Source organism: Diceros bicornis, chromosome 34, assembly GCF_020826845.1.
Source record: "Diceros bicornis minor isolate mBicDic1 chromosome 34, mDicBic1.mat.cur, whole genome shotgun sequence".
Taxonomy (NCBI): domain Eukaryota; kingdom Metazoa; phylum Chordata; class Mammalia; order Perissodactyla; family Rhinocerotidae; genus Diceros; species Diceros bicornis.
The window spans coordinates 33,329,423-33,353,523 of record NC_080773.1 but is presented as its reverse complement, the minus strand read 5'-3'; the positions used below and the strand labels follow the sequence as shown (position 1 = coordinate 33,353,523).

The window sequence follows — 24,101 nt, the reverse complement described above, 5'->3', positions numbered from 1 at the left end:
GCCCTCCCTGCCACCCTGGCCCAGCGCTTCTCAACTGGGGGCTGGCTCTGGCCCCTGGGGGGACACTTGGCAATGTCCAGAGACATTTTTGTCACAACTGAGGTGGCACTACTGGCATCTAGTAGGCGGAGGCCAGGGAGGCTGCTGCTCATCTCACAACACAGTCAGCTGGCTCGGATGGCAGTGGGGCCGAGGGTGAGACCGTAATCGCCGGTTTCAAATCTGTTTTTCGGGTTCCAGACACTTTTGAGAATCAGAGAAAGGCTATAAATCCTCTCTCCGCAGAAGAACATGCACGTGAATGTGCAGTTATGACATTTAAAATAGGGTTTCAGGAGGTTCTTGGGACCCCCAGTGTCCATCCAGGCTAAGAATCCCTGCTCCGCTGTCACCTTTGCCTAGAAGCCATGGTGATGGCACCTGACTCTCAGCCTGTGTAGAGGGACAAGTTCTTTCCTGACTGCATGTCACCATCTCTCCCCATCCTCCTCTCGCCGCTCGCTGACCTGGGGGCCCTGCTCTCCTTACTTTCAACATAAGGGTGGAAACCTACAGGGTTCAGTAGGGTTTGCATGGCAGCCAGTCACATTTTCTCATCGTGGAAAGGAATGAAACAGGTTACAAGTGAACGAAACAAATTCTGAAGCAAAAACCTTACCTGTCCTGAATGGTGCCCAGCCCCAGGCCCACTATGGAAGTGCCCCTTCCTGGGCTGTCCCTTCAGCCCACCCGGCCTTCCTGCCGCCTCTCCCTGCCTGTTCACGCCCTCTCCTCGGGTCTCTCCTGCACAGGCCTCGTCAACTCCCAGGATAACCTTTCCCGAGGCCAGCCAACACAGAGGAGACAACCAGGGGCCTGGAGCCCGCACCCGAGCCTCAGAAGTTTGTGTGAAAGGGCCTGGAGGCCTCCATGAACCAGAAAAATTGTCTGCAAGATGCTTGGGGGGTGCCTGGTACCAGGAAGCACTCCGTTAGCTATTAGTATTTCCTTCTGTAAAATGGGGGCTTTGGGGTTGAGGTGAGAAGTAAGAGGCAATGGCAAGATCAAGACACTGAACCAGACCTGAAGAAACTAGAGAAGATTCATTACGTTGGTCTCACAGAGCCAGACCACCAACATGACACAGACGAGGACGGCTTGCCAGGCTGGTGCCAGAAAGCCACGTGCCCCCACACCCCGCAGCCTGGGCAGCCCCCATGCCTTCCAGGCACCATCCTGCCCACCTCTCCCCTCCTGGTTGAGCTGTGGGAGGGATGTCTGACATCAGAGAAGGGCCATTGAGCTTCGTGTGACCTCGTGTGACATCAGGCAAGTCACTCTGCTTGCTGGACGTGTTACCTCATCTGAAAACGGGGGAGAATCCCCTCCCACGCAACAGGATGGGTCAGAACGCACTCTTTATAAGCATCATGTGCTTGGTGACGTGACTCTTGCCTTCGTACCCCGCTGTGCTGTCTAGTGCCCCTTCACCCTCCCAAGGCTCTCAGGGCCCAAAGCCTGGGCCGCCTCCCCCGGGTCTAGTCTCCACCACAAGGCTGAGGGTCTCACCTTTCTGACAGCCCCTCAAAACGTAAATCAAACTGAAAAGCTTCTAAGAGTGCTGCTTATAACAACATTTTAATAAAATAAAATAAAAAGTTCAAGTGCTTCCAATCCCCCAACATCCCCCGTTCTGGTGTGGGGAGGGGAGGCCCCCACCCCAGTAGCACCAGGGATAGCACCATGAGAAAGATGAGGTCACACCCGGCCTCCCTGAGATCCACAGGCGTGTGAGGACACGCCCCGGACACCCCCACCCTGTCCCTGCCTCAGACAGCTGCAGAGCTGACAGCAGACTCACTCCCCTCCGAGAGGCAGTTCCTAGGGAGCGCCACCCCACCAGGTCTCCCTCCTCCCGAGGCCAGGGCTTCTGGGGAGACGCCATGGGGAGGCCCCCACCCCTTATGGCTTTGCTCCCAGGGCAGGAGAAGACGGGTGGGGAGGGGAGCGGCTCCTTCAGTCTGGAGGCTGGGGCTGGGGCAGGAGGGCAGCAATGGCCAGGGCTCCCTGCCAGGGTGGGGACGGCTCAGGGGTCAGCAGTCACAAAGGGTCAGGGGTCAGACCCCTGGGAGTGTCCAAACCAACCCTGCCCCCAGGTCAGAGCTGTGCTGCGGTCATGGGTCAGCTCCCTCCCAGACGCCCAAGAGCTCCTTCTGGAGGTGAGTCCCCAAGAACTCAGGGCTGGTAGAGGGGAACTAGGAGGGACCCCTGCCTCTCCCAGCCCAGACCTCCATGTCCAGCCCATCACAGCCTGTCACCATGGACATCCAGGTTGATGGAGCCGTGGCTGACCACCAGCCGCAGGCGCTTGGGTGGGGAGAAGGGTGCAAAGGTGAGGGCCTGCTTGGGGACGGGGACAGGACCTGGGGTCCGTGCAGGGCCGGGGGCAGCAGCAGCAGGTGGGGCCGGGGCCACGCGGCTCAGGTCCACGCGCACCACATAAGGCAGCCCATAGCGCCGGGCCCAGTGCCAGTCCTGCTGGGGGGCCCAGCAGGCGCGAGGGGCCGGGCCCAGGGCCACCAGGGCTTCTGCCCGGAGGCAACAGCGGGGGCCGCAGCCTCCCCACCGGTGCAGGGAAACGCGAGCAGCGCGGAGAACCGGGGGCACCGAGGCCCGCCGCGGCTGGGGGCGGCGGCGCCTCCGGGGACGCACCCGGGGCTGGGGCTGAGGCAGCCACTGGAGCCAGAGGGGCACGGCATCAAGGCGGGCGCCACGGGGTAGGGAGCGCAGCGGCTGACAGGCAGCTGTGGAGGAACAAGGGGGCCGCATTAGCAGGGCCTCTGGAACGGGGACAGCTCCTGCTCGGCCCTGCGCTCTTCAAAGGGGACTGGTGCAGAGAGTGGTGGCCAAAATTGAGACCCTGTCAGGGGGCCCGAGGGGGGAGGGCAGAGAAGGGGCTAGGGACGGGGGAGCAGCTGACAGCACGGGGTCCCCATGCTCACCGCAGAACGGGTCCCGGCGCAGCGGGGAGAGGTGGGCGCAGGCCCGCGGCCCCAGCAGGCCCTGCCGGACACTGCCGTCCAGGCCTTGCTGCAGTCGCCGCCTGGTCTCCCGGAGCTCATACTTGTCCAGGGGCCGCGGAGGCGCGGGCTCCCGGGGCCGCAGTCGGAAAGCCCCTTCGCCTTTCCTGGGGTGGGCGGGAGACAGGAGGAAGGAAGGAATGGGCCCAGGAGGCATTTCCGGTTCCGGCGGCAGACTCCACCTCCCTCTCCCGCCCACACCTCTCGCAGGTGTAGCATTCACAGTGCTCGTTCTTTTCACCGAAGAAGCCATCGCCGTAGAAACAGGTCACCTCGTCGCCCGGCTCGATGTCCCGGAGCACCTTCACGCAGGCCGCGTTCCCATCTGCGGGCACAAACTGGAGGCTGGGCTGCTCAGAGCCTGTCCTGGGGGCCCCCCACCCCGCTCCCGGGGAAGAGCCATTTGGAGGCAGCCTCCTATCCTCTGAACAGCACCCCCCCCCCCCCCCCCGACCACCCGCCCACTGGCTGGCTCCCACCCCTCCCCGCAGGACGGTGACCTAACCCAACCCTGGCAGTGCACAGTGACCGCTCCCTCCTGCACTCTCCCTCCAGCTTCTGCGGCCAAGTTCCACCCCCTCTGACACATCCTAACCCACTCCCCCACTCCCTGCTATCCTCGGGCCACCCCCCTTCCTGGAGGCCTGTGTCCACTCCGCAGCCCCAGTCCGGGATCACTGCCCCACGGGCCCCTCACACCCGCCTGCTCCAGCTGCGTTCCCCGCCTGGGAGGGGCATGACCTCCATCCATCTGGCTGTCCACTCTAGCCTGACACGCGCCTGGGAGTGGGCCTCGCCCCCCACCCGCCTGACCCCAGGCCAACAGGCCAGCACCTCTCAAGCATGCAGTGTCTTACGTCTTTGTCCTCTGTCCCCAAGACCCTTTCTGGAGCCCCTTGTCACCTCTCGCTCGTTACACACTAGGTTATAAACCAGCCTCTTCGTGGCCGCCCTGCCTCCAGTCCCGCTCCCTCCTGCCAGCCTCCTCCGCACCAGCTGCCAGAGCCATCTAAAAACCAAGTCCCCATTATTCACCCGGTGGAAACTTCCGTGGGACAGACGCAAGCTCACTCACGGCACCCAACGCGGGAGTCACAGGAGACAGGAGTCGCGGTGCCTGTCCCGCCTCCTGGCCCTCCAGCGCCATGTGCCCTGTCTGGGATGTCCTGCCGTGCCCCCATTTTCCTGCAACACCTAGGAAAATCCTACTCCTCCTTCCACGCCTGCCTCTGGCGTCACTCCTATGCGGCCTCCCAGGGCTGCCCCGCTAGACAACTGGCTCCTGTGCCCCGAGGAGACCAGCACATGCCTGGTCACAGCCTCTCACGGAGCCCTGCCTGGTTTCCTGTCTCACCCAGTGTCTGCACGCGGGGCCAGGCCAGGGCCACACCTTATCCCCCGAAATCCACGTAACAGCTCTACAGAGTCCCAGGAATGCTGACCAACGCCGGTGTGCACTGTGCACCTAACCTTCAAGCTGTCCCGGGAGGCAAGTCCTAACCGCTTCCCGTCTGAGACGAGAAACCAGGGCCGAGGGCGGCAGAGCCAGGACCTAAACCCAGTTCTAACTCCAGAGTCTGAGCTCCGGACCCCCTCGTCACACCTCAGGGCTCCCAAAAACAGCTGGACGAGGCCCACGCTTGGCAGGGTGTGCACCCAAGGCCTTCCAGGGCTACCTCCCCTCCATTCCTTGGCTCCCACGCGCTCCCTGCTCCTCCACACAGGACCAGCAGTGCACCTGGCCTCTCCTCCGCCTTGCTCCCTCTGCCTGGAAGCCGGCCTCCAGGGCTCTCTCTGGGCTCAGCCCAGGTGGCATGCATGGGCAGGTTCCTGCCACTCAAATGCTCTGCCTCCTGCTATCACAGCTGCGGGCAGTGGGCTCTTTCTGTCTTCCCATCACCACACGCCCCACTCAAACGGGCCCAGCCCCCAGCTCAGATTCAGAGGGAAGAACGCTGCCACCAGGTGGCCGCCCGGGTTCCAGTGTGCCTCTAGCCAGAGCCCTTTCCTCCCTCCCCTCTCCAAGGGCCACAGGCACAAACACCTGCTTCAGCGAACGGGCAGCCAGGGTGAGTGAGTGCTTTGTCAGGTGGGGAGACGCAGGACAGTTTCCTGCTATTCACTGACCAGAAGGCCCCTCCCCCGGGCCACCTCATCTCCCACGTGCCCACTCCTGGGGGTCCCCAGGTCTCACCTTGCAGTTGGGTTTGCAGTCTGGAGCCAGCCGGGGCCAGGGAGAGAAGAGACTGGGTGAGTGGAGGGAGAGGGAGAGGGCGGGGTGCCCCCCTCCCCGCCGGCCCTGCCCCCGCCACGGCCCCCACCGTGGTTGATGAAGGCGGCAGGGCCAAGCCACAGCTGGGCGCTGCGCTTGCGGGTCGAGTACATGATGCTGAAGTCGTTCTCGCCGGCCCTCAGCAGCCCCTCGTCGGCCTCCCGCAGCTCCGCGATGCAGCCCACCAGCAGCTCCAGCTTCTCATTCTTCTTCCTGCCAAGAGGCCAGGCCACAGCTCTACAAGCAGCACCTTCCCAACCACCCTAGCCAGGGACAGATGCTTCTCATCTGGGAGGCACCTGGGACTCCCGCAGGCCAGCGTCGTCCGCCTCCGAAGTCTCGCAAATCCACTCACCACGGCCTCTACACCTGCCCGGGGGACTGACCCACTCCAGCCACGGCAGCAGGCCCTCAGCTCCTCCAGCCCCAACTCCCCGCTGCCTTGCGCCTCCTGCAGCCCCGTCCTCGCCCCCTCACCTCACCAGACCCCCCAGCTCATCCTTCGGATCCCAGCTGAGGCCTGGCTCCCGAGAACACTCGCAAAGTTCCCCAGCCAGCTCCTGAAGCCCTGAGCAGCTGCGGTCAGTACCTGCGTGTTTACTCGGCTATCCCCTGCCCTCCTGCTACACTGAGTGGCTGGCAGGGCCATCTTGCTCTCTGCCCTGTCCCGCACCCAGACTGGCAGGGGCTCAGTCGGGATGAAGACAGGCCTGCACGGTCGTGGGCACAAGGTCAGTCCTTCCCGGCAGCCCCGGGAACTCTAGGGTCGCATCCCCTAGCAGGGCTACAGTGGGTGAGGAGGGTCTTCAGAACCAGCCCTCGACTCCTTCCTCTCTGCAGGAAACCTCCTGAACTCTGGCATCTTCGTGGCCTTGACGCCACCAGAGGTTTCCTCCTTGTCCCCTCAGTGACGCCCCCATCTCCTCCAGAAGGGACAGGGGTCTCCTCTGCCAGCAGCCCCTGGGGAGGGGTGCCTCCCATCAGGCGTGGGGCCCTTGGCTGCGAGTTCTGCCCTCTTACCAAGCTCGGGTAGACACAATCTTGGCCCCGTTTGTCTCCATGGAATAGCGGGTACAGGGCAGGATGGTAAAGCCGCTTTCAGGCAGGAAGGCGCGGAGGTAGCGATAGATCTGGGGGAGGTGAGCGGTGGGTGGGGTAAGGAGGTGGGGCAGGGTCGTCCTCCGCCCTCTCTCCTGGGTGCTAGTCCTGCTCTGCCACTGACTCGCTGTGTGGTCTCAAGGAACTCACTTCCCCTCTGGGCCTCAGCTTCATCATCTGTCAAGTGAAGAGGCTGGACTCCATCTCAGAGGGCCCCCAACTCTCCTCTCCCAGGATTCTCTGAGCCTCGCCTCAGACGGTCCCAACGGCTAGGAAGTCAGGGAGTCCCAGGGGGCTGTGCTGAGGGGCACGGAGCCCAGGGCTCCGGAGAGTCTGCCCCACAGGGAGGAGGACCTGGGACAGGCTGAGGTGACAGGAGAACACGCGGGCGAGGGCGGGGAAGGAAGGGCGCCCTCACGTGGGTCTTGAGGGCAGCCTCCTGCCGTGGGCCCCGGCTCTGGAAGTAGTGGGCCATCCAGCCTCCCAGCGTCAGGGCCCGGTACGCAGCCTCCAGGTCCCGCTGCCTCAGGAAGGCCTCCAGCGCCGAGCGCAGGTGGTGCTGTCGCCGCAGGGGGGGCACGGGGCTGGGGGAGAGGGCATGCCTGGGTCCCGGGACCTTGGCCTACTCCCTCGGGCCCTCCCGGGCCCCGCCCCCACCCCCACTAGGAGCTGAGGGGAGGACGGGGCTGAGGGGTGGCGGTGGAAGCAAGGGATCCCCCAGCCCTCTCCCCAGGCCGCCTCACCTGACGTTCATCTTGTGGGTGCGGAAGCCGAGGTAGGGGTCCAGGACGAGGCTGGTGGCCAGGTCGTCATTCTCACACAGTTCTCTGGCTGTCACTCTGTCGGGCCCCATGCTGCCCCATGGACCATGCTGCCTCTGGCCGAGTGGAGGGGGCAAAGCAGGGGCAGGGGCGGCACCCCCGGCGGGCGCTTGCTCCGGGCCACTTATAAGCTGTGCGGGACTCTGGCAAGCCCTTCCGTCTTCTCATCTACACGTCAGGGAGAATAGCAATGCTGACTTCACGGGCTCTCAGTGAAGGTGACATGCAACAGGTACTTCTGACAGTGGGGGAGCCCCCAAAGAAATCTAGTCTCCATCATTAGTATCTCCATCTCCTCAAATCCCCCACCACATGACCCCCCCCCCCACGTGCACACACACTCACACACGCAGATTCCCTCACACCCCTACACCACACCCCCACACACACGCATCCCTACTGGCCCCAGGAAGGCTGATTAATTGGCAGTCTCGGATAACCCTAAAGGCTTAGCGCTGCAAGAGGTGGGAGTCAGGGGGGACCCAGCTCCACCTCTGGCCCTCACCAAGGAAAAAGCCAAGGCTTCCCGCCCCGTCGGGACTGACGGTTCCTCTGCCCACCCCTACTCTCTCCAGGCTCGGCCTTGGCCTCCACCCCACCCCCCATCAGCCCTCAGGAGGGAGTCTAGGGAGGCTCTGGGTGAAGCCCCAGGCAGCCTGGAGGGGGGTGAGGGGAGGGAGAGCTGAGGAGGGATCCCGGCACCTGCTCCCTCTCCAAGGATTCCAGGGGCCAGGGGGGGGCTGGAGGACAAAGCGGGGGAGGGGGGAGAGAAAAAGAAGGGTATGGAGAGGCAGAACAGGTCCATAAAAAGAGGAGAAAGAAGGGGATTGGCAAAACGGAACAAAACAAGACCCCTAACCCTGAGAGCGGGGGGCCTGCTGGGCACCCACACCACGGTGCTTCACAGAGTCCACAGAGGACAGCAAGGAAGGGGGACTAAAGAGAAGTCAGGAGCTAGAGTGGCTGAGAAAGGGGGTCTAAAAGACAGGAAGGCTGGGGATAGATAAAGAGGGGCGCTGCGGGAGGGCCCTGGGACAGAGCGGAAGCTGCAGGGGGGCATGTGGGTAAAAACAAAACACAGGGACCTCACAGAGGGACCTGGGGCCAGCCCGGGGAGACAGAGAGGGCTGCAGGAAGGCTTGGGGGTCCTGGAGGGAGCCCAGGCAGGCCATGGGAGACCTGGGGTCCACAGAGGTGCTGGGGGAGACAGGGCTCCAGGAAAGCTTGGGAGTCCTGGAGGGAGCCCAGGCAGGCGAGAGGGGAGACCTGGGGTCCACGGAGGGTCCTGAGAAGGTGGAAGTGGGCCTAGGGATCCAGAACAGGGCTTGGAGAAGCAGAGAGGGACAGAAGTAGTTCTGGGGATCCAGGGAGGAGCACAGGAAAGCCGGAGGAGAGAGTCTGGGGTCCAGGGAGGGACTGGGTGGGCAGTGAGGGTCCAGCAATAGGAGTCGGGGAAGGAGACAGGGGCTTGGGTGGGTAGTGTGGGTCCAGGGGAAGGACCTGAGGTCCAGGGAGGGAAGTAGGGGAAGCAAACAGGAGCCTGGGTGGGCAGTGAGGGTCCAAGGGAAGGGCCTGAGGTCTGGGGGGCAGTGGGAGAAGTGGACAGGGGCCTGGATGGGCAGAGAGGGTCCAGGGGAAGGGCCTGAGGTGTGGGGGGCAGTGGGGGAAGCGGACAGGGGCCTGGATGGGCAGTGAGGGTCCAGGGGAAGGGCCTGAGGTCTGGCGGGCAATGGGGGAAGCGGACAGGGGCCTGGGTGGGTAGTGAGGGTCCAGGGGAAGGGCCTGAGGTCCAGGAAGGGGAGTGAGGCAAGTAGACAGGGGCCTGCGTAGGCACTGAGGGTCCAGGAAGAGGAGTGGGGGAAGCAGACTGGGGCCTGCGTAGGCAATGAGGGTCCAGGAAGAGGAGTGGGGGAAGCAGACTGGGGCTTGGGTGGGCAGTGAGGGTCCAGGGAGAGGAGTGGGGGAAGCGCAAAGGGGCCTGGGCGGGCAGTGACAGTGCAGGGGAAGGGCCTGAGGTCCGGGGGGCAGTGGGGGAAGCGGACAGCAGCCTGGGCGGGCAGTGAGGGTGCAGGGGAAGGGCCTGAGGTCCGGAGGGCACTGGGGGAAGCAGACAGGGGTCTGGGTAGGCAGTGAGGGTCCAGGGAGAGGAGCAGGGGGAGACAGGGGCCTGGGCGGGCAGTGAGGGTCCAGGGAGAGGAGTGGGGGAAGCGCAAAGGGGCCTGGGCAGGCAGTGACGGTGCAGGACAAGGGCCTGAGGTCCGGGGGGCAGTGGGGGAAGCGGACAGCGGCCTGGGCGGGCAGTGAGGGTGCAGGGGAAGGGCCTGAAGTCTGGAGGGCATTGGGGGAAGCGGACAGGGGCCTGGGCGGGCAGTGAGGGTCCAGGGAGAGGAGTGGGGGAAGCGCACAGGGGCCTGGGCAGGCAATGAGGTCCGGGGAGGGGAGGGGAGAGTCAGAGGGCGAGCTGAGGAAGGCCGGGGAGCGGCAAGAGGCCTGGGTGAGGAAGCACAGGGAAGGGGCTGGGCGCCGAGAGAGCCTGAGGCTCGCGAAGAGCCAGGAGACTTAGGCGCCTGGACACGAGGAGGGACAGGGTGGGGCGGGGGGCAGTCGGGGCTGGGGGCGACCAGGAGCCAAGGCGGCGCGGGGCGGGGGCCGAGAGGGTGCTCAGAGGTCGGGCCCCGCGCCGCCCCTCACCCGCTTCTCCTCCTCCTCCACCTCCTCCTCAGGCGCCCGCGCCGCCGCCGCCACCACCTCCCACTGCCTCCTCCGGCTCGCGTCAGACACCGTCGCCGCGCCTCCCGTCTGCCCCGCCGCGCCCGCCCCGCCACGGCGACCGCGGCCTCCCATTGGCCAAGGCCGCCGCCACTCCTCAGCTCGCTCCGCTCCCATTGGTCGAGCCCCACTCTGCCCCTCCCCGCCCGACCCCCGTCAGTGCCCCCACAAAACCCCGCCACGCCCGCGCTGCCGTCAAGTGCCGCCAACTGCTGCCAATGGCTCCCACCGCTGTCCCTCCGCCGCTGCCATGGAGACTATCCCCGCCCACTGCCCGAAGTCGACGCCCTCATTGGCCGAAAGCGCCGTCGCTCCAGGCGAAACTTGGGTTTGGGTCAGGTTACTCGGGTCCAAGCGGAAAGAGGGCGGGCTCCACCGGCTCCAGAACCCGTATGTGATTGGCTGGCCTTGGAACGGCTCATCCTTCCATTGGCTAAGGTCTGAGCCGGTCACCGTAGAGTCGCGACCTCTCTATTCTCTTTCTCTGGTGAAACCTTCAGCCGCAGCAGGGAGACAGCAGGAGCAGGCCGGAGGGGCGGTGGGGGGTGGTAAATGCGCGCGCACCTTCGCCCAGCCCCTCCCCGCCCCGCGAGCCCTGCGGTTGCCACGGCGACCAAACTTTATTGACAACTCTCCCCGGATACAAAGGGCTGTCTCTCTCCCTCCCTCCCAGACCACCTTCTCTTTCCCCAAGTACCCCTTTAATTTTGGGAGTACCCACAATAACATTCTGTGGGGGAAGGGGTTGGAAACAGGGAGACTGAGAAGTGGGGGCTTTGGAGAGAGCCCTGACTTATGGGGCGCTCCCATGGGACACCCCCCCAATTGGGATCACCCTCCCCTCCAATCCTACAGGCAAACATAATTAGCCATTCATCATAATTACGCCCAGAATAATAAGCTCCGCACTTGGAGCAGGCGGTCTTTGTTTTGCTGAGTGCTATATATCCTGTACGCTTGGAACAATGCGTGGCACGGAGTAGGTGCATCGTTAATATGTTATGAATGAATGAATGAATGAATGAATGAATGAAGCTCATGGTTTCTGCGTCGCTCTGTGGCGTTGAAGAAGTGGCTTGCCGTCTCTGGGCATCTATAAAACAAGAACCACACTTGTCCCTCTCTGAGGGGTCTTCCTTAACACACTCCGAGGTGTCCTCCATCCGTGATTCCAGTCTCCCACCCTCTGTTCATACTGTTCCTTCCCCACTAGGACTACTTCCAGCCCTGAGAGACCCTTTCCCCTGGATCAGAATGGCCACAGCTCCAAAGGAGAGAAACAGCCTCACCCAAAGAAAGGAAGTCAGCAAGCAGAAAGGACTCTATAAAAACCTTAGCTCTCCGAAAAGTCCTATCAGTATCTGAATCTTAAAAGTACGGCCCTTCTACTCGCCGGTACACCCTAGAGAAACTCACGCAAATGTGAACAAAAAGACAAGCACAAGAAAGCTCGACAGTAGTGTTTGTAACGGTGAAAAACTGGAAACGACTTACATGTCCATTACACGGAGAATGGATAAATGGATCATGGCATATTCATACAGAGGAACACCATACAGCAGTGAAAGAGGGTGAACCGGTGCTCCATACATCAACCCCGACAACCCCAAAGCGTCGTGTTGCTGTTTGCAGAAGTCTACATCGTCAAATGCAGGAAGTTTTAAAACACGTAAAACAGGGTTGTGTGTGGATGTTGTAAATGTCTACAAACATGCACAGGCATGACAGAGGGAGGGGGAGCCCTAGTGGTGACCCCTGGGGATGCCGTGGAAAGAATGCAATCAGGAAGGTTACGTAGGACATTGTTACGGGTAATTTTTTTTTCAAGCCCGGAGGTGGAAACCATGAATTCACTATATTCATTATCTGTTCTTTTTCTACATGTCAGAAATATTTCATAATACGAATAAAATTTTGACCCACCAATTTCACTTCCAGGGTTTTATTCTGAGGAAATAACTGAACAAGTGTTAAATATTTATACATAAAGATGTTTGTCTCAGCATTGTTTAAAAAATAGGCAAAGCCTTAATGTCCAACAGTAGGAGATTGGTTGGACCGATTACAGCACATCCACCAGATGGAATAACAGCGATACCTAACGGTTACTGTGCTCTTAGCACACGAAGCAAGAGGAGCCGGACACGCGAAAGGCACATATGGGATGATTCCGTTTCTATGAAATGTCCGGAATAGGTACATCCAGAGAGACAGAAAGCAGGTTCGTGATTGTCAGGGGCTGGGCGCTGGGGGGCTGGGGAGTGACTGACAATGGATGTGGGGTTTCCTCTTTGGATGAAGAAGTTCTGAAACTAGAGAGTAGTGATGGTTGCAAAACGTGGTGCATGTACCTAATGCCATTGAATTGTACACTTTAAAATGGTTAAAATTGTCAATTTGACATTATGTGTATTTTACCACTAACAAAAAAAAAAGAGAGAGAGAAAAAAATGAAGAATCACCTCGGGAATGTAGTGGAAATATAGATTCTAAGGCTCAGCCTCCGAAGAGCCTGGTTGAGTATTTAATAATCAGTCATTTTAGAACGTTGCTACCCAAAGTGTGGCCTGTGGACCAGCAGCATCAAGCAGGATCACGTGGACGCTTGGTAGGAATGCAGAATTTCCAGCTGCAGCCCAGACCTCCTAATCAGAATTACCCAGACTGGTGATTGGAATGCTCCAGAATGTTTGAGAAGCATGCCTTGGAAGATGCCTTTGAAGGTGGCTTCTTCAGACCATATGTTCACACACTGGAGGGACATTGTGGGCTTGCTAACTCCCAAGGTGGTGCATGGCTTATGATCAAGGGGAGAAACTTGTTATAAAACAGTAAATTCAGGGGGCTGGCCCCGTGGCGTAGTGGTGGGTTCACGTGTTCTGCTTTGGCAGCCCCGGTGCTTGCGGGTCTGGGTCCTGGGCGCGGACGTATACACTGCTCTTGAAGCCATGCTGTGGTGGCGTCCCACGTACAGAATAGAGGAATATTGACACAGATGTTAGCTCAGGGACAGTCTTCCTCAAGCAAAAAAGAGGAAGACTGGCAACAGATGTTAGATCAGGGCCAATCTTCCTCACCAAAAAAGAAAAGAAAAGAAAAGAAAAAAACAGTAAATTCAGGATGATCATATTTTGAGGGGAAAGGGATATCTATTTACACGTATATATAAATTAAATGATTGAGGAGAGGATGCGGAGAAAAGGGAACACGTGCACTGTTGGTGGGAATGTAAATTGGTGCAGCCACTATGGAAAATGGTATGGAGTTTCCTCAAAAAATTAGAAATAGAATTATCATATGATCCAGCAATCTCACTTCTGGATATATATCCAAAGGAAATGAAATCACTATCACAAAGAGATAGTGGCACTCCCATGTCTACTGCAGCGTTAATCACAATAGCCAAGACATGGAAACAACCTAAGTGTCCACCAACAGATGAATGTGTAAAGAAAATGTGGTGTATATATACACACACATGTATATATGATGGAATATTACTCAGGCATGAGGAAGGAGGAAATCCTGCCATTTGCAACAACATGGATGAACCTGGAGGACAATATGCTAAGTGAGATAAATCAGACAGAGAAAGACAAATACTGCATGATCTCACATATATGTGGAATCCAAAAAAAAGTCAAACTCATAGAAACTGAGGAGTAGAGTGGTGGTTACCAGGGGCTGGAGGGTGGGGAAATAGGGAGACATTGGTCAAAGGGCACAAACTTCCAGTTATAAGATAAATAAGTACTGGGGGTGTAATGTTGACCATGGTGATTATAGTTAAAAATAATATATTGTATATTTGAAATTTGCTAAGAGACTAGATCATAAGTGTTCCTACCGCACACACACACAAAAAGGGTAACTATGTGAGGGGATGGATGTGTTAACTAGCTTGATAGTGGTAATCATTTCACAATATATACACATTCAAACCATCGTGTTGTACTCCTTAAACACATATAATTTTTTTGTCAATTGTACCTCAACAAAGCTTGAAAAAAAATAAATGGTTGGGGCCGGCCCCGTGGCTTAGCGGTTAAGTGCCCACGCTCCGCTACTGGCAGCCTGGGTTCGGATCCCGGGCGCGCACCGACTCACGGCTTCTCCGGCCATGCTGAGGACGCGTCCCACATACAGCAACTAGAAGGATGTGCAACTATGACATACAACTATCTACTGAGGCTTTGGGGGAGAAAAAAAAAAGGAGGAGGATTGGCAATAGATGTCAGTCAGAGCCGGTCTTCCTCAGAAAAAAGAGGAGGATTAGCATGGATGTGTTAGCTCAGGGCTGACCTTCCTCACAAAAAATAAATAAATAAATAAATAAATAAATAAATAAATAAATAAATAATAAAAACTGTTTAAAAAAATAAATGGTTAAGCGGGAGTTGTCTGTTTTCATATGTTATTTGTGTAATAACAAAATGTATATAATAATAGAATAAAATATAAGTATTACATGCTATACGGTAATTTATATACATATCTATCTATCTATATACCTATGCATATACACACATACACACACATGTACATCTCTATCTATCTATTTGTGTCTCATCTATATCATCATTATCATCATCATCATCATTGTGCTCAAAATTCTGCAATGGATTCACACCTTGGTAGCCAGCCTCCAAGATGACCCCCAGTGACCACATCCCCTTCTGGGATTCACACTGTGGTGTAGCTGCTCCCACACTGAGGAGGGCTGAGCTGTGTACCCAAAAGGATAGTGCAAAAACGTTGGCATGTCGAAGGCTAGGTCATCAAAGACATTGTGGCTTCCACCTTACTCTCTTGGGGATCATTCCTCTGGGGGAACTCAGAGCCATGTCGAGAGGTCATTAAAGCCACCTTGTGGAGAAGTGCACACCGAAAGGAACTGAGGTCTTGTGCCAACAGCTGGAGAGGAACTCAGGCTTCCTGCCAACAGTTTGACAGTCAGGTGAGTGAGCCACCCTGGAACCAATCCTGCTGTCTGGAACCAAACCAGCCAAGCCTTCGGAGGACTATGCTCCCATCGATCGACAACTTGACTGCAAGTCAGGAACAACCCCAAGCCAGAACTGTCCAGCTAAGCCACTCCTGGATTCCTGACCCATAGAAACTGTGGGAAATGATAAACGTTTATCGTTGTCTTAAGCAGCTATTGTTAACTGATCTACACCTACATGAAAATCTGAAGTTCTTACAATGGTCCCCCCGTTATTCCTCTGACCTAACTTATTAACTGTTCTCCCATCACTCACTCTGTCACAGTCCCGTTGGCCTTCTTGCTGGAAGCCAAACTTTCCACTTCTCAAGGTCTTTCCCTGCCAATCTCTCTGCGGAGAAAGCCCCGCCCACTCTCTCACCAGCCTCTGGTCTTTGCTCAAATGTCACCTCCTCAGGGTGACCTTCCCTCACGCCCTGGCTGGAAGACCCCACCTACCCGAGCCATCGCCTTACTCTGCTGTATTGCTTCATAGTCTCGGGACAAGCTACATAATAATTTGTGGGTCCCAGAGCAAAAAGAAAATGCAGAGCTCCCTGTTCAAAAATTATTAAGATTCAAGATGGCGACAGCAGGCATTAAACCAAGGTGGGGCCCTGGGTGACTACATAGGTCACATGCCTATGAAGCTGGCATTGCACGGTACCCTACCCTACCTGACATCATATATCTCTGTTCACTGGTTCTTTGTCCTTCTCCCCAGTTGGAACATAAGCCCTAGGAAGGCAGGGACCCTTGTTTTGCTCAGGGCAGAGTCTCCAACGTCAAGGGCAGTGCCTAGCACATCAGTGGCACTGGATAAAGACTTACTGAATGATTAAATGAATAACAACAAATAAGGAAGTCTGATCCCAAAGGAGACAGAGTGCCCTCAAAAGAGCTCTATTACCCATGGAACGGGAGAAAATCCTCACAAATCACATATCTGATAAAGGATTTGTAATCCAAAATATGTAAAGAATACTTACAACTCAATATTAAAAAAGACAAAAAACCCAATTAAAAAATGGACAAAGGTGGCTGGCCCCGTGGCCTAGTGGCTAAGTGCAGCACACTCCACTTCGGCGGCCCGGGTTTGTGGGTTCGGGTCCCGGGTGTGGAAATACACTGCTCGTCAGCCATGCTGTGGTGGTGACCCACATATAAAATAGAGGAAGACTGGCTCAGATGTTAGCTCAGGGCTAGTCTTCCTCAAGAGAAAAGAGAGGAAGATTGGCATCAGATGTTGGCTCTGGGCTAATCTTCCTCAGCAAAAAAAAAAAAGAAAAAGAAAAAGAAAAATGGACAAAGAATCTGAACAGACATTTCTCCAAAGAAGGTATACAAATGGCCAATAAGCACATGAAAAGATGCTCAACATCATTGGTCATTAGGGAAATGCAAATCAAAACCACAATGAGATACCACTTCACATCCACTAGGATGGCTATAACCAAAAAGGCAGATAATGCGAAGCCCTGTTGAGGATGTTGAGAAGTTGGAACTTGTGCACTGCTGGTGGGGATATAAAATGGTGCAGGCACTGTGGAAAACAGTCTGTTAGTTCCTCAAGATGTTACCATATGACCCAGCAATTCTACTCCTAGGTCTCTACCCAAGAGAAATAAAAACATATGTTCACACAAAAACTTGTACACGAATATTTATCACAGCATTATTCATAACAGCCAAAAGGTGGAACTAACCCAAAAATCCATCAACTGATAAATGAAAAAAACAAAACGTGGCAAGGAAATGCTGACACATGTTACAACATGGATGAACCTTGAAAATGTTTTCCTAAGTGAAAGAAGCCAGACACAAAAAGACAAATATTATATGATTCCACTTATATGAAGTACCTACAATAGTCAAATCTGTAGAGACAGAAAGTAGAATGGTGGTTGCTAGGGGCTTGGGCAGGGGCAAATGGAGCGTTATTGGTTAATGGGTATAAAGTTTCTGTTTGGGATGATGAAAACGTTCTGGAGGTAGATGGTGGTGATGGTTGCACAACAATGTAAATGTACTTAATACCACTGAATTGTACACTTAAAAGTGGCTAAAAGCTAACACTTATGTATATTTTACCACAGTAAAAAAAAATCTAGAGCAAATTCATATTGAATGGTGAAACACTGAAACTTTTTCTTTCAAGTCAGGATCAAGACAAGAACGCCCCCTTACACTGCACTCAGCACTGTTCTGAAAACAGCCAGTGTCGTAAGGCAAGAAAAAGAAATGAAAGGTGTAAGAATTGAAAAGAAAGAAACAAAACCGTCATTAGTCACAGATGTGATTATATACCTAGAAGATCCAAAAGAAGCTCCTGATAAAATATCAGAATTAAAGAGAGAATTTAGCAAGGTTGCTGGATACAAAATCAATATATGAACATCAATTGCATTTCTATTTACCTGTGTGTCGGGGGTCCCCAAGACGACCTCATGTTTGGAAATTCACTAGGACTTATGGGACTCAGCATAGAGTTGGACTCATGGCTAAGCTTTACGACAGTGATGTGGGATCATAAGGGGAAAAGTCACAGGTGGAGTCTGGAAGAATCATGTGCGGGTTTCCTCATGCTTTCTCCCTCCCATGAGGATCGCAGAGCTCATTCTTCCTCCAGAAGCAAAAATGCAGCAACATGTGCGTGATATTTTTGTCCAAGGGGGCCCACTGGAGACTCAGCGCCCAAGGCTTTTATTGGTGACCAATCACGTAGGCACTGTCTGCCTAGCACATACCAAAATTCCAGATTCTCAGAAGGAAAGCAGGCATTCAGCATAAACCACACAGTCTGCACAAACAATCCAGGCACAGTGAGCCACTCAGAACACTTGGACAGCCAAGTCCCAGGACACCAACAAAAGGCCAACCTCGCAAGCATAATAGCCAACTCAGGTCCACTACATTGACCATTTTCTCTTTAATCATCAACACACTTTTGTGTGTGTGTGTGTGTATGAGGAAGATCAGCCCTGAGCTAACATCTGCCAATCCTCCTCTTTTTGCTGAGGAAGACTGGCCCTGGGCTAACATCCGTGCCCATCTTCCTCCACTTTATATGGGACGCCACCACAGCATGGCCTGACAAGCAGTGCGTTGGTGCGCGCCCGGAATCCGAACCGGTGAACCCCGAGCTGCCGCAGCGGAGTGCACGCACTCAACCACTTGCGCCACCGGGCCGGCCCCCATCAACACATTTCTAAAATAAAAATTTAAACAAATACGGCTTCCAATAGCATTTATAAATATCCAGCACCAAGGAATAAATTTAACAAAAGATGTGCAAGACCTCTTCACAGAAAATCTGTAAAACCTTATTGAGAGACCTTAAAGAAGATCAAAATGAATGAGGAGATATATGCTATGTTCATGGATTGGAAGTGAGAAGGGAGAGAGTGGGATGGAAGATTTAAGGAGAATGAAAAATGTTTGGGCCATTCTCTTCCCATCTTCCTTTCTTTTCCCAGTGTGGAGGTAGTAAGGGGTGGGAACACAGAGGTGGCAGGTAGCAGAGATGGCCAGCTCAGTAGATTTACATATTTGCTCAATGTAACCAATCTCAGTCACATGGCCATTGTCCCTGTCTCCTTATAGCTTTGCTTCCTCCAGAGGTTGAAACCTCTTGAGGGCTCAACTGTGTGTTCTTAGCTCCCAGAACTTGGATGGATGGATGGATGGATGGATGGATGGATGGATGGATGGATGGGTGGAGAGAGAAAGAAGTGCGCGTGTATGTGTTTGTGCATGTATAGTTGGATGGATGGTATGGTAGACAAATGACCCCCAAAGATATACATACTTTCTAATCCCTGGAACCTGTGAATATTACTTTATACGGCAAAAGACATGATTAAGGTAAAGGACCTTAATTGAGAGCAGGACCTTATCTTGGATTGTCCCAGTGAGCTCTAAATGCCATCACATGTACTATATAAGAGAGAGGCAGAAGGCAATTAGACACAGAGACCTGCACAAAGGAGAAGGAGGAGAGATTGGAGGAATGCTGGCAGCTGTAAGCCACAGAATGCCAGCAGCCAAGGAACGCCGGCAGCCACCGGAAGCTGGAAGAAGCAAGGAACAGATCCTTCTGAGGGAGCACAGCCCTGCCGACAGGTGAAACTGATGTCGAAATCCTGGCCACCAGAACCTTAAGGGAACAAATTTTTGTTGTTTTAAGTCACCAGATTTGTGGGAATTTTTTTTACAGCAGCCACAGGAAGCTAATACAGACGGTTGATTAAGTGGATTGGATCAGTGGGAAAGTGGATGGTTGAATAGAAGGATGGATTGTAGGGCAAATGGGAAGAGGGGATTGATAGAACAGATTAAAGAATGAAAGAACATATGGGTGGATGAATGGATAGTTGAATGGATGGATGGAGCTTTGAGGGCTGGAAGAACATAAGAACAAATGATGACTGGATAGATAGGCAGGTGGGTGGATGGGTGGATAAATAACTAGTTGGATAAATGCACAAAGGCAAGAACATATACACAGATGAATGGATGGGTTGGGTGGAAGGTTGGATGGGTGGATATGTGGATGGGGATTTGAGGAGGTAGCATGGAATGTTGGAAAAAAACACATTTTAGAATCTGACAGACCTGGGTTCTGACCCCAGCTCCTCCACTCAGTAGCTGAGTGACATTGGGCAAGTATGGTAGCCAAGGTGGCTCACTCTTCAAGAAAGAACTTGATCGACGGTGAGGAATGCGTTTGGCCAACAGCCCATAGCTGCAGTACCTGCAACTAATATTTTTTGGGGATTGAGGTCACATTCTTTTCGGGCAGCCACCCACCAATGACTAAGCATGGGGGGTGGCTACTAGAGCCTGGCCATTTCCACCCACTTCTCTCATGGCAATCTTTTTTTTTTTTCTTAATTGAGATAAAATTCACATAGCACAAAATTCACCACTTAACCATTTTAAGGTGTATAATTCAGTGGCATTTAGTGCAATCACACTATTGTGCAACTATCACCTCTATCTAGTTCCAAAACATTTTCATCAGCCCTCAAAGACGTGATTAAGCAATCACTCGCCCTTCGCCCCTCCCTCCAGCCCCTGGCAACCACCGACCAACATTCTGTTTCTATGGATTTGTTGACGGGAAATCTTTGCACTTCATCTCCCCAGTGGGGCTGGCTGGGGTTTCTCAGAGATTCACAGTCTGAAGCTCTTCCAACCCACGCCTTCCTTCCCCGTCTCCTTTCCCACGGGGCAGACCGACCTCCCTGCCTATTTCTGCTCCCTCTCTCCTTTATCTTTACTGGCATCACCCTCCAGTAAATCCCCAGCATTGCTAATGCCATTGCAGCATTTTCTTCTGGGAGGACCCAACGACCCAGCAAGACTCTTTCTCGGAGCCCCAGCTATCTACTCTACAAAGCAGTGCAACTTCTCAGGGCTACAGGATGCTCCACAGAAACACGGAGCGTAACCCAGAGGGCCCAACGTTAATATCTAACTTTATATAGCATTTACTACGTGCCAGGCACTGTTTTATTGTTTAATTTTTTTTAACTTTATTTATTTATTTTTTTCCCCCAAAGCCCCAGTAGATAGTTGTATGTCATAGCTGCACATCCTTCTAGTTGCTGTATGTGGGACGCGGCCTCAGCACGGCCGGAGAAGCGGTGCGTCAGTACGTGCCTGGGATCCGAACCCGGGCCGCCAGCAGCGGAGTGCGCGCACTTAACCGCTAAGCCACGGAGCCGGCCCAGTCAGGCACTGTTTTAAGTCCTTGCATGGACTCACTCTTGAACCCCTGCAACCGCGTGAGGGAGGCACCATTATGATCCTTGCTTTTACAGACCAGAAAATAGAGACGCCTGCATCCCCGGCCTGGGCAGGTTCCCCTCTCTGGGAAAAATGGTCCCCACCAATCAGAAGCGATTTTCTAAACATGAAAGTGCAGTATCATCTCACCCAGAGGAAGACCACAGCTGCCTCCCCTTGGCTGAGCCAGCTGTCAGCCCCAGTTTCTGGAAGGATCCAGAAGACTCTGGGCCCCCAACCTGCGAGTGGACAGTGGGAGGAGCCCAATTCCCAAACTGAAATTAGCCCACCAGGCTTGAACCTCCCCTCCCCTGGTCCTCTCAGGGACGTCCTGAGGATGTCACACAGCCAGCAAGGGGCCACCAGTAAGCCTAGCCTTTGCGCCAAGGCAGGGAGGTGGATACTGAGGCCCAGAGCAGGGAAAAGCCTTGTCTAGGGTCACCTGGGGGTTAGCGTCTTTATTTCCTTTTGAGAGAAACATGGGAATCAGACAGACACAGCCAGGTTTGAGGTGAGATGGGGGACACACTGTTACCGGCAGAGTGAGCAGCAGGTAGCTTCCAGCCCTACCTCCCCTGGGCTCCTTCACGGCCCTGTGTGACGTCCACTAGGGCACATGTCACCTGCACACAGGGAGCCCCTCGAGGACAGGGGCTGGGTCGGATTCAGGCCTGGGAACCCAGGGACCTCGGGGAAATATTTACTGAATGAATGAAGAAAGGAAGAATTCAGGAGGAAGACGCTGACCCACCGGCTGAAATAGCAGCCACTGAAACCAAGAGGAGGGGACGGGGAGGAGAGGCATTTGGGGCCAGGGGCAGGGGCAGGGGAGTTTCACCAGGGCTGTTTTTGTCTGCTTGTTTGCTGCTGTATCTCCAGTGTCTAGAACAGCGCCTGGCACACAGGGGGTCCTCAGTCAATATGTGCTGAATGGCAAAAAACCAAAATCAAAACCAAAACCAGGGGCTCTGACCCCCCTCCTGCCACCAGCAGCGAAACTACACCCCCTGGAAAGAAACAGTCCCATATTGAGCAATATCCGCGGGCCCAGCACATGTCAAAGTTGAACGGTGCTTTTTTCTCTCACTTGATTCTTACCACAAACCCCCAGATAAAGACAGTGCCCACAACAGCACCTCTTACAAACACGCACGTGCAGACGCTGCTCCGAGCACTTTACACAGACTGGCTCATTGAGTCCACACTACGGCCTTCTGTGGGAGCTCCTTTCACTGTTCCCATTTCACAGATGAGGAAACTGAGGAGCAGAGGGAGGAAGCTCCTTGCCACACGTCATACCATCAGCAGGAGGTGATGCAAACCCAGGCAGTCTGGTTTCAGAGACTGGACACCCCATTTTACGGATTGAAGAACCTGAAGCCCCCTGCCCCAGGGCACCGTGGGGGCAGAATAATGGCCCTCCAAAGATGTCCCCGTCCTAATCTCCAAGACCTGTGATGATGGCATCGTACAAGGCAAAAGGGACTTTGTGGATGTGATTAAATTAAGGATCTTGAGATGGGGAGATGATCCTGGATTATCTGGGCGAGCCCAATTTAATCATAGGGTCCTTACAAGTGAAAGAGGGGGACACCATCACAGTCAGAGAAGGTGGTGTGACGACAGAAGCAGAGTTGGAGTGAGGCACTCTGCAGACGGAGGAAGGGGCCACGAGCCAAGGAATGCAGAAGCCTGTAGGGAACAGATTTTTCCCTGCAGCCTCCAGAAGGAGCCAGCCATCCCAACACCTTGACTTCAGCCCATAAGGCGCATTTTGGACTTCTGACCTCCAGAAGCAGAAGCTAATAAATTTGGATTGTTTTAAGCCACTTAGTTTGTGGTACTTTGTTACAGCAGCCACAGGACATTCGTACAAGCTCAGAGCTCTTAAGTGGCAGAGATGCGATTCAAACCCAAATCTTGCCGAGGCGAAAGCTCTAGATCTTGGGGAACACAGTCTCCTAGATGTGTGAAGTTTGGAATTACTCCAGATGTTTTTTCCTCAGGGTCACTGGGCTGTGTGTGTGAATGCGTGTGTGTGAGGCATCCAGAGGTGAGTCAAGAAATCAGGAATTTTACTGCCACGAGGACTGGGGAATCTGGTCCATAAAGATGCCAATGACACCTCAGGGCTATCATGAGAATTAATGACTTGCCATGTGGAGAACTCGGGGCCTGGCACTAAAGATGTGTCAATGGTTATTATCATTACGTCTCTTTCCTGTCTACACATCATCAGTGTCAGCTCCTGCTCAAGAACATTCCATGGCTCCCTGCTACCCTCAGGATAACATCCAAGCCCTTTACGGCAATCAAGAGCTTTGGGTTCTGCACTCTGAAGCCCAGCAGATAAGGCGCTCGACCCTCAGAGACTACCTGGACTCTACTGAGAAAGTCTTCCTGCAGCCTGCACACTCATACACATCCTCTTTCTGAGTAGCTCATGAGATTTGCCTGACCTTCCCCCACAACAAAACACACTGGCCACCATTGCTAGTTAGCCACTTCCTCTTCTGAGGCCATCATCCCCTGTGCTCCCTTCTTTATAACCCCTTGTATTTGAATCGTCAGACTCCAGTGTGTCTGCCCACCAGCCTGGGAACCCATTGAGGGCAGGGGTGAGATCTCATTCTTGATTGATCTCTGGGCCTCTGACTCAAGGAATGTTCTAGTGTCTGTCTCTTTCTCTCCCACTTTCTCATCTTTACTCTTAAAGAAGCTGGGAGATCTAAAGTCCTAGTTGCTGTAAATCCTGCAGCACATAGGAAGAGAAAACTGGGCCTCAACTCTGGAGTCCCAAGAGGTGGGACTGATGGAATATTACTCAGCCATGAAAAAGAATGAAACCCTGATGCATGCTACAACATGGATGAACCTCAAAAACATGATGCTCAGTGAAAGAAGCCAGACTCAAAAGGCCACAAAGTGTTTGATTCCATTTATATGAAATTTCCAGAATAGACAAATCCATAGAGACAGGAAGCAGATCGGTAGTTGTCAGGGGCTAGGGGAGGGGAGACTGGGGGCCTGGAATCCTGGGTCCTGGGGAAGCAGGAGGAGGAGGCTGGGGCCAAACACCTGAGTCTCAAGAGAGGAGGAAGCCAGAAAGTTGCGGGCTGCTCTGTGGAAGAAAAGAAAATGTTCAGGGGAGAGGAAGCAGCCTCTTATAGGGGAGGCTTTTTGCAAGGAGATGTCATCACCAAGGTCTCCCTCCACACCCACGCCTGCCTGCCCACGGGGGAAACTCCACTGGGCTGGTCGACAGGAAAGGAGAGGGGAAGGCAAGTGGGGGGAGGAGGCGGGGTCAC

At 54.5% G+C, this 24,101-nt stretch overlaps 1 protein-coding gene across 6 annotated transcripts; it reads right to left on the bottom strand.

The window, feature by feature from the left end:
- Positions 1–1,598: 1,598 nt before the first annotated feature.
- Positions 1,599–10,032, bottom strand: KMT5C (lysine methyltransferase 5C). Of its 6 annotated transcripts, none has more exons than XM_058530313.1 (9): positions 9,963–10,032; positions 7,173–7,418; positions 6,848–7,013; positions 6,352–6,461; positions 5,381–5,544; positions 5,254–5,273; positions 3,261–3,397; positions 2,982–3,166; positions 1,599–2,783 (listed from the first exon to the last, which is right to left on the bottom strand). In XM_058530313.1, the coding sequence occupies exons 2-9, from the start codon at positions 7,280–7,282 to the stop codon at positions 2,284–2,286; spliced, it is 1,392 nt and encodes a 463-aa protein (XP_058386296.1). In that variant the 5' UTR covers positions 7,283–7,418; positions 9,963–10,032; the 3' UTR covers positions 1,599–2,283. The 6 variants fall into 6 exon arrangements, with proteins under 6 accessions (XP_058386296.1, XP_058386295.1, XP_058386294.1 ...); XM_058530312.1 differs by having other exon boundaries at positions 9,942–10,018; XM_058530311.1 differs by lacking the exon at positions 9,963–10,032 and having other exon boundaries at positions 7,173–7,514.
- Positions 10,033–24,101: the final 14,069 nt, after the last annotated feature.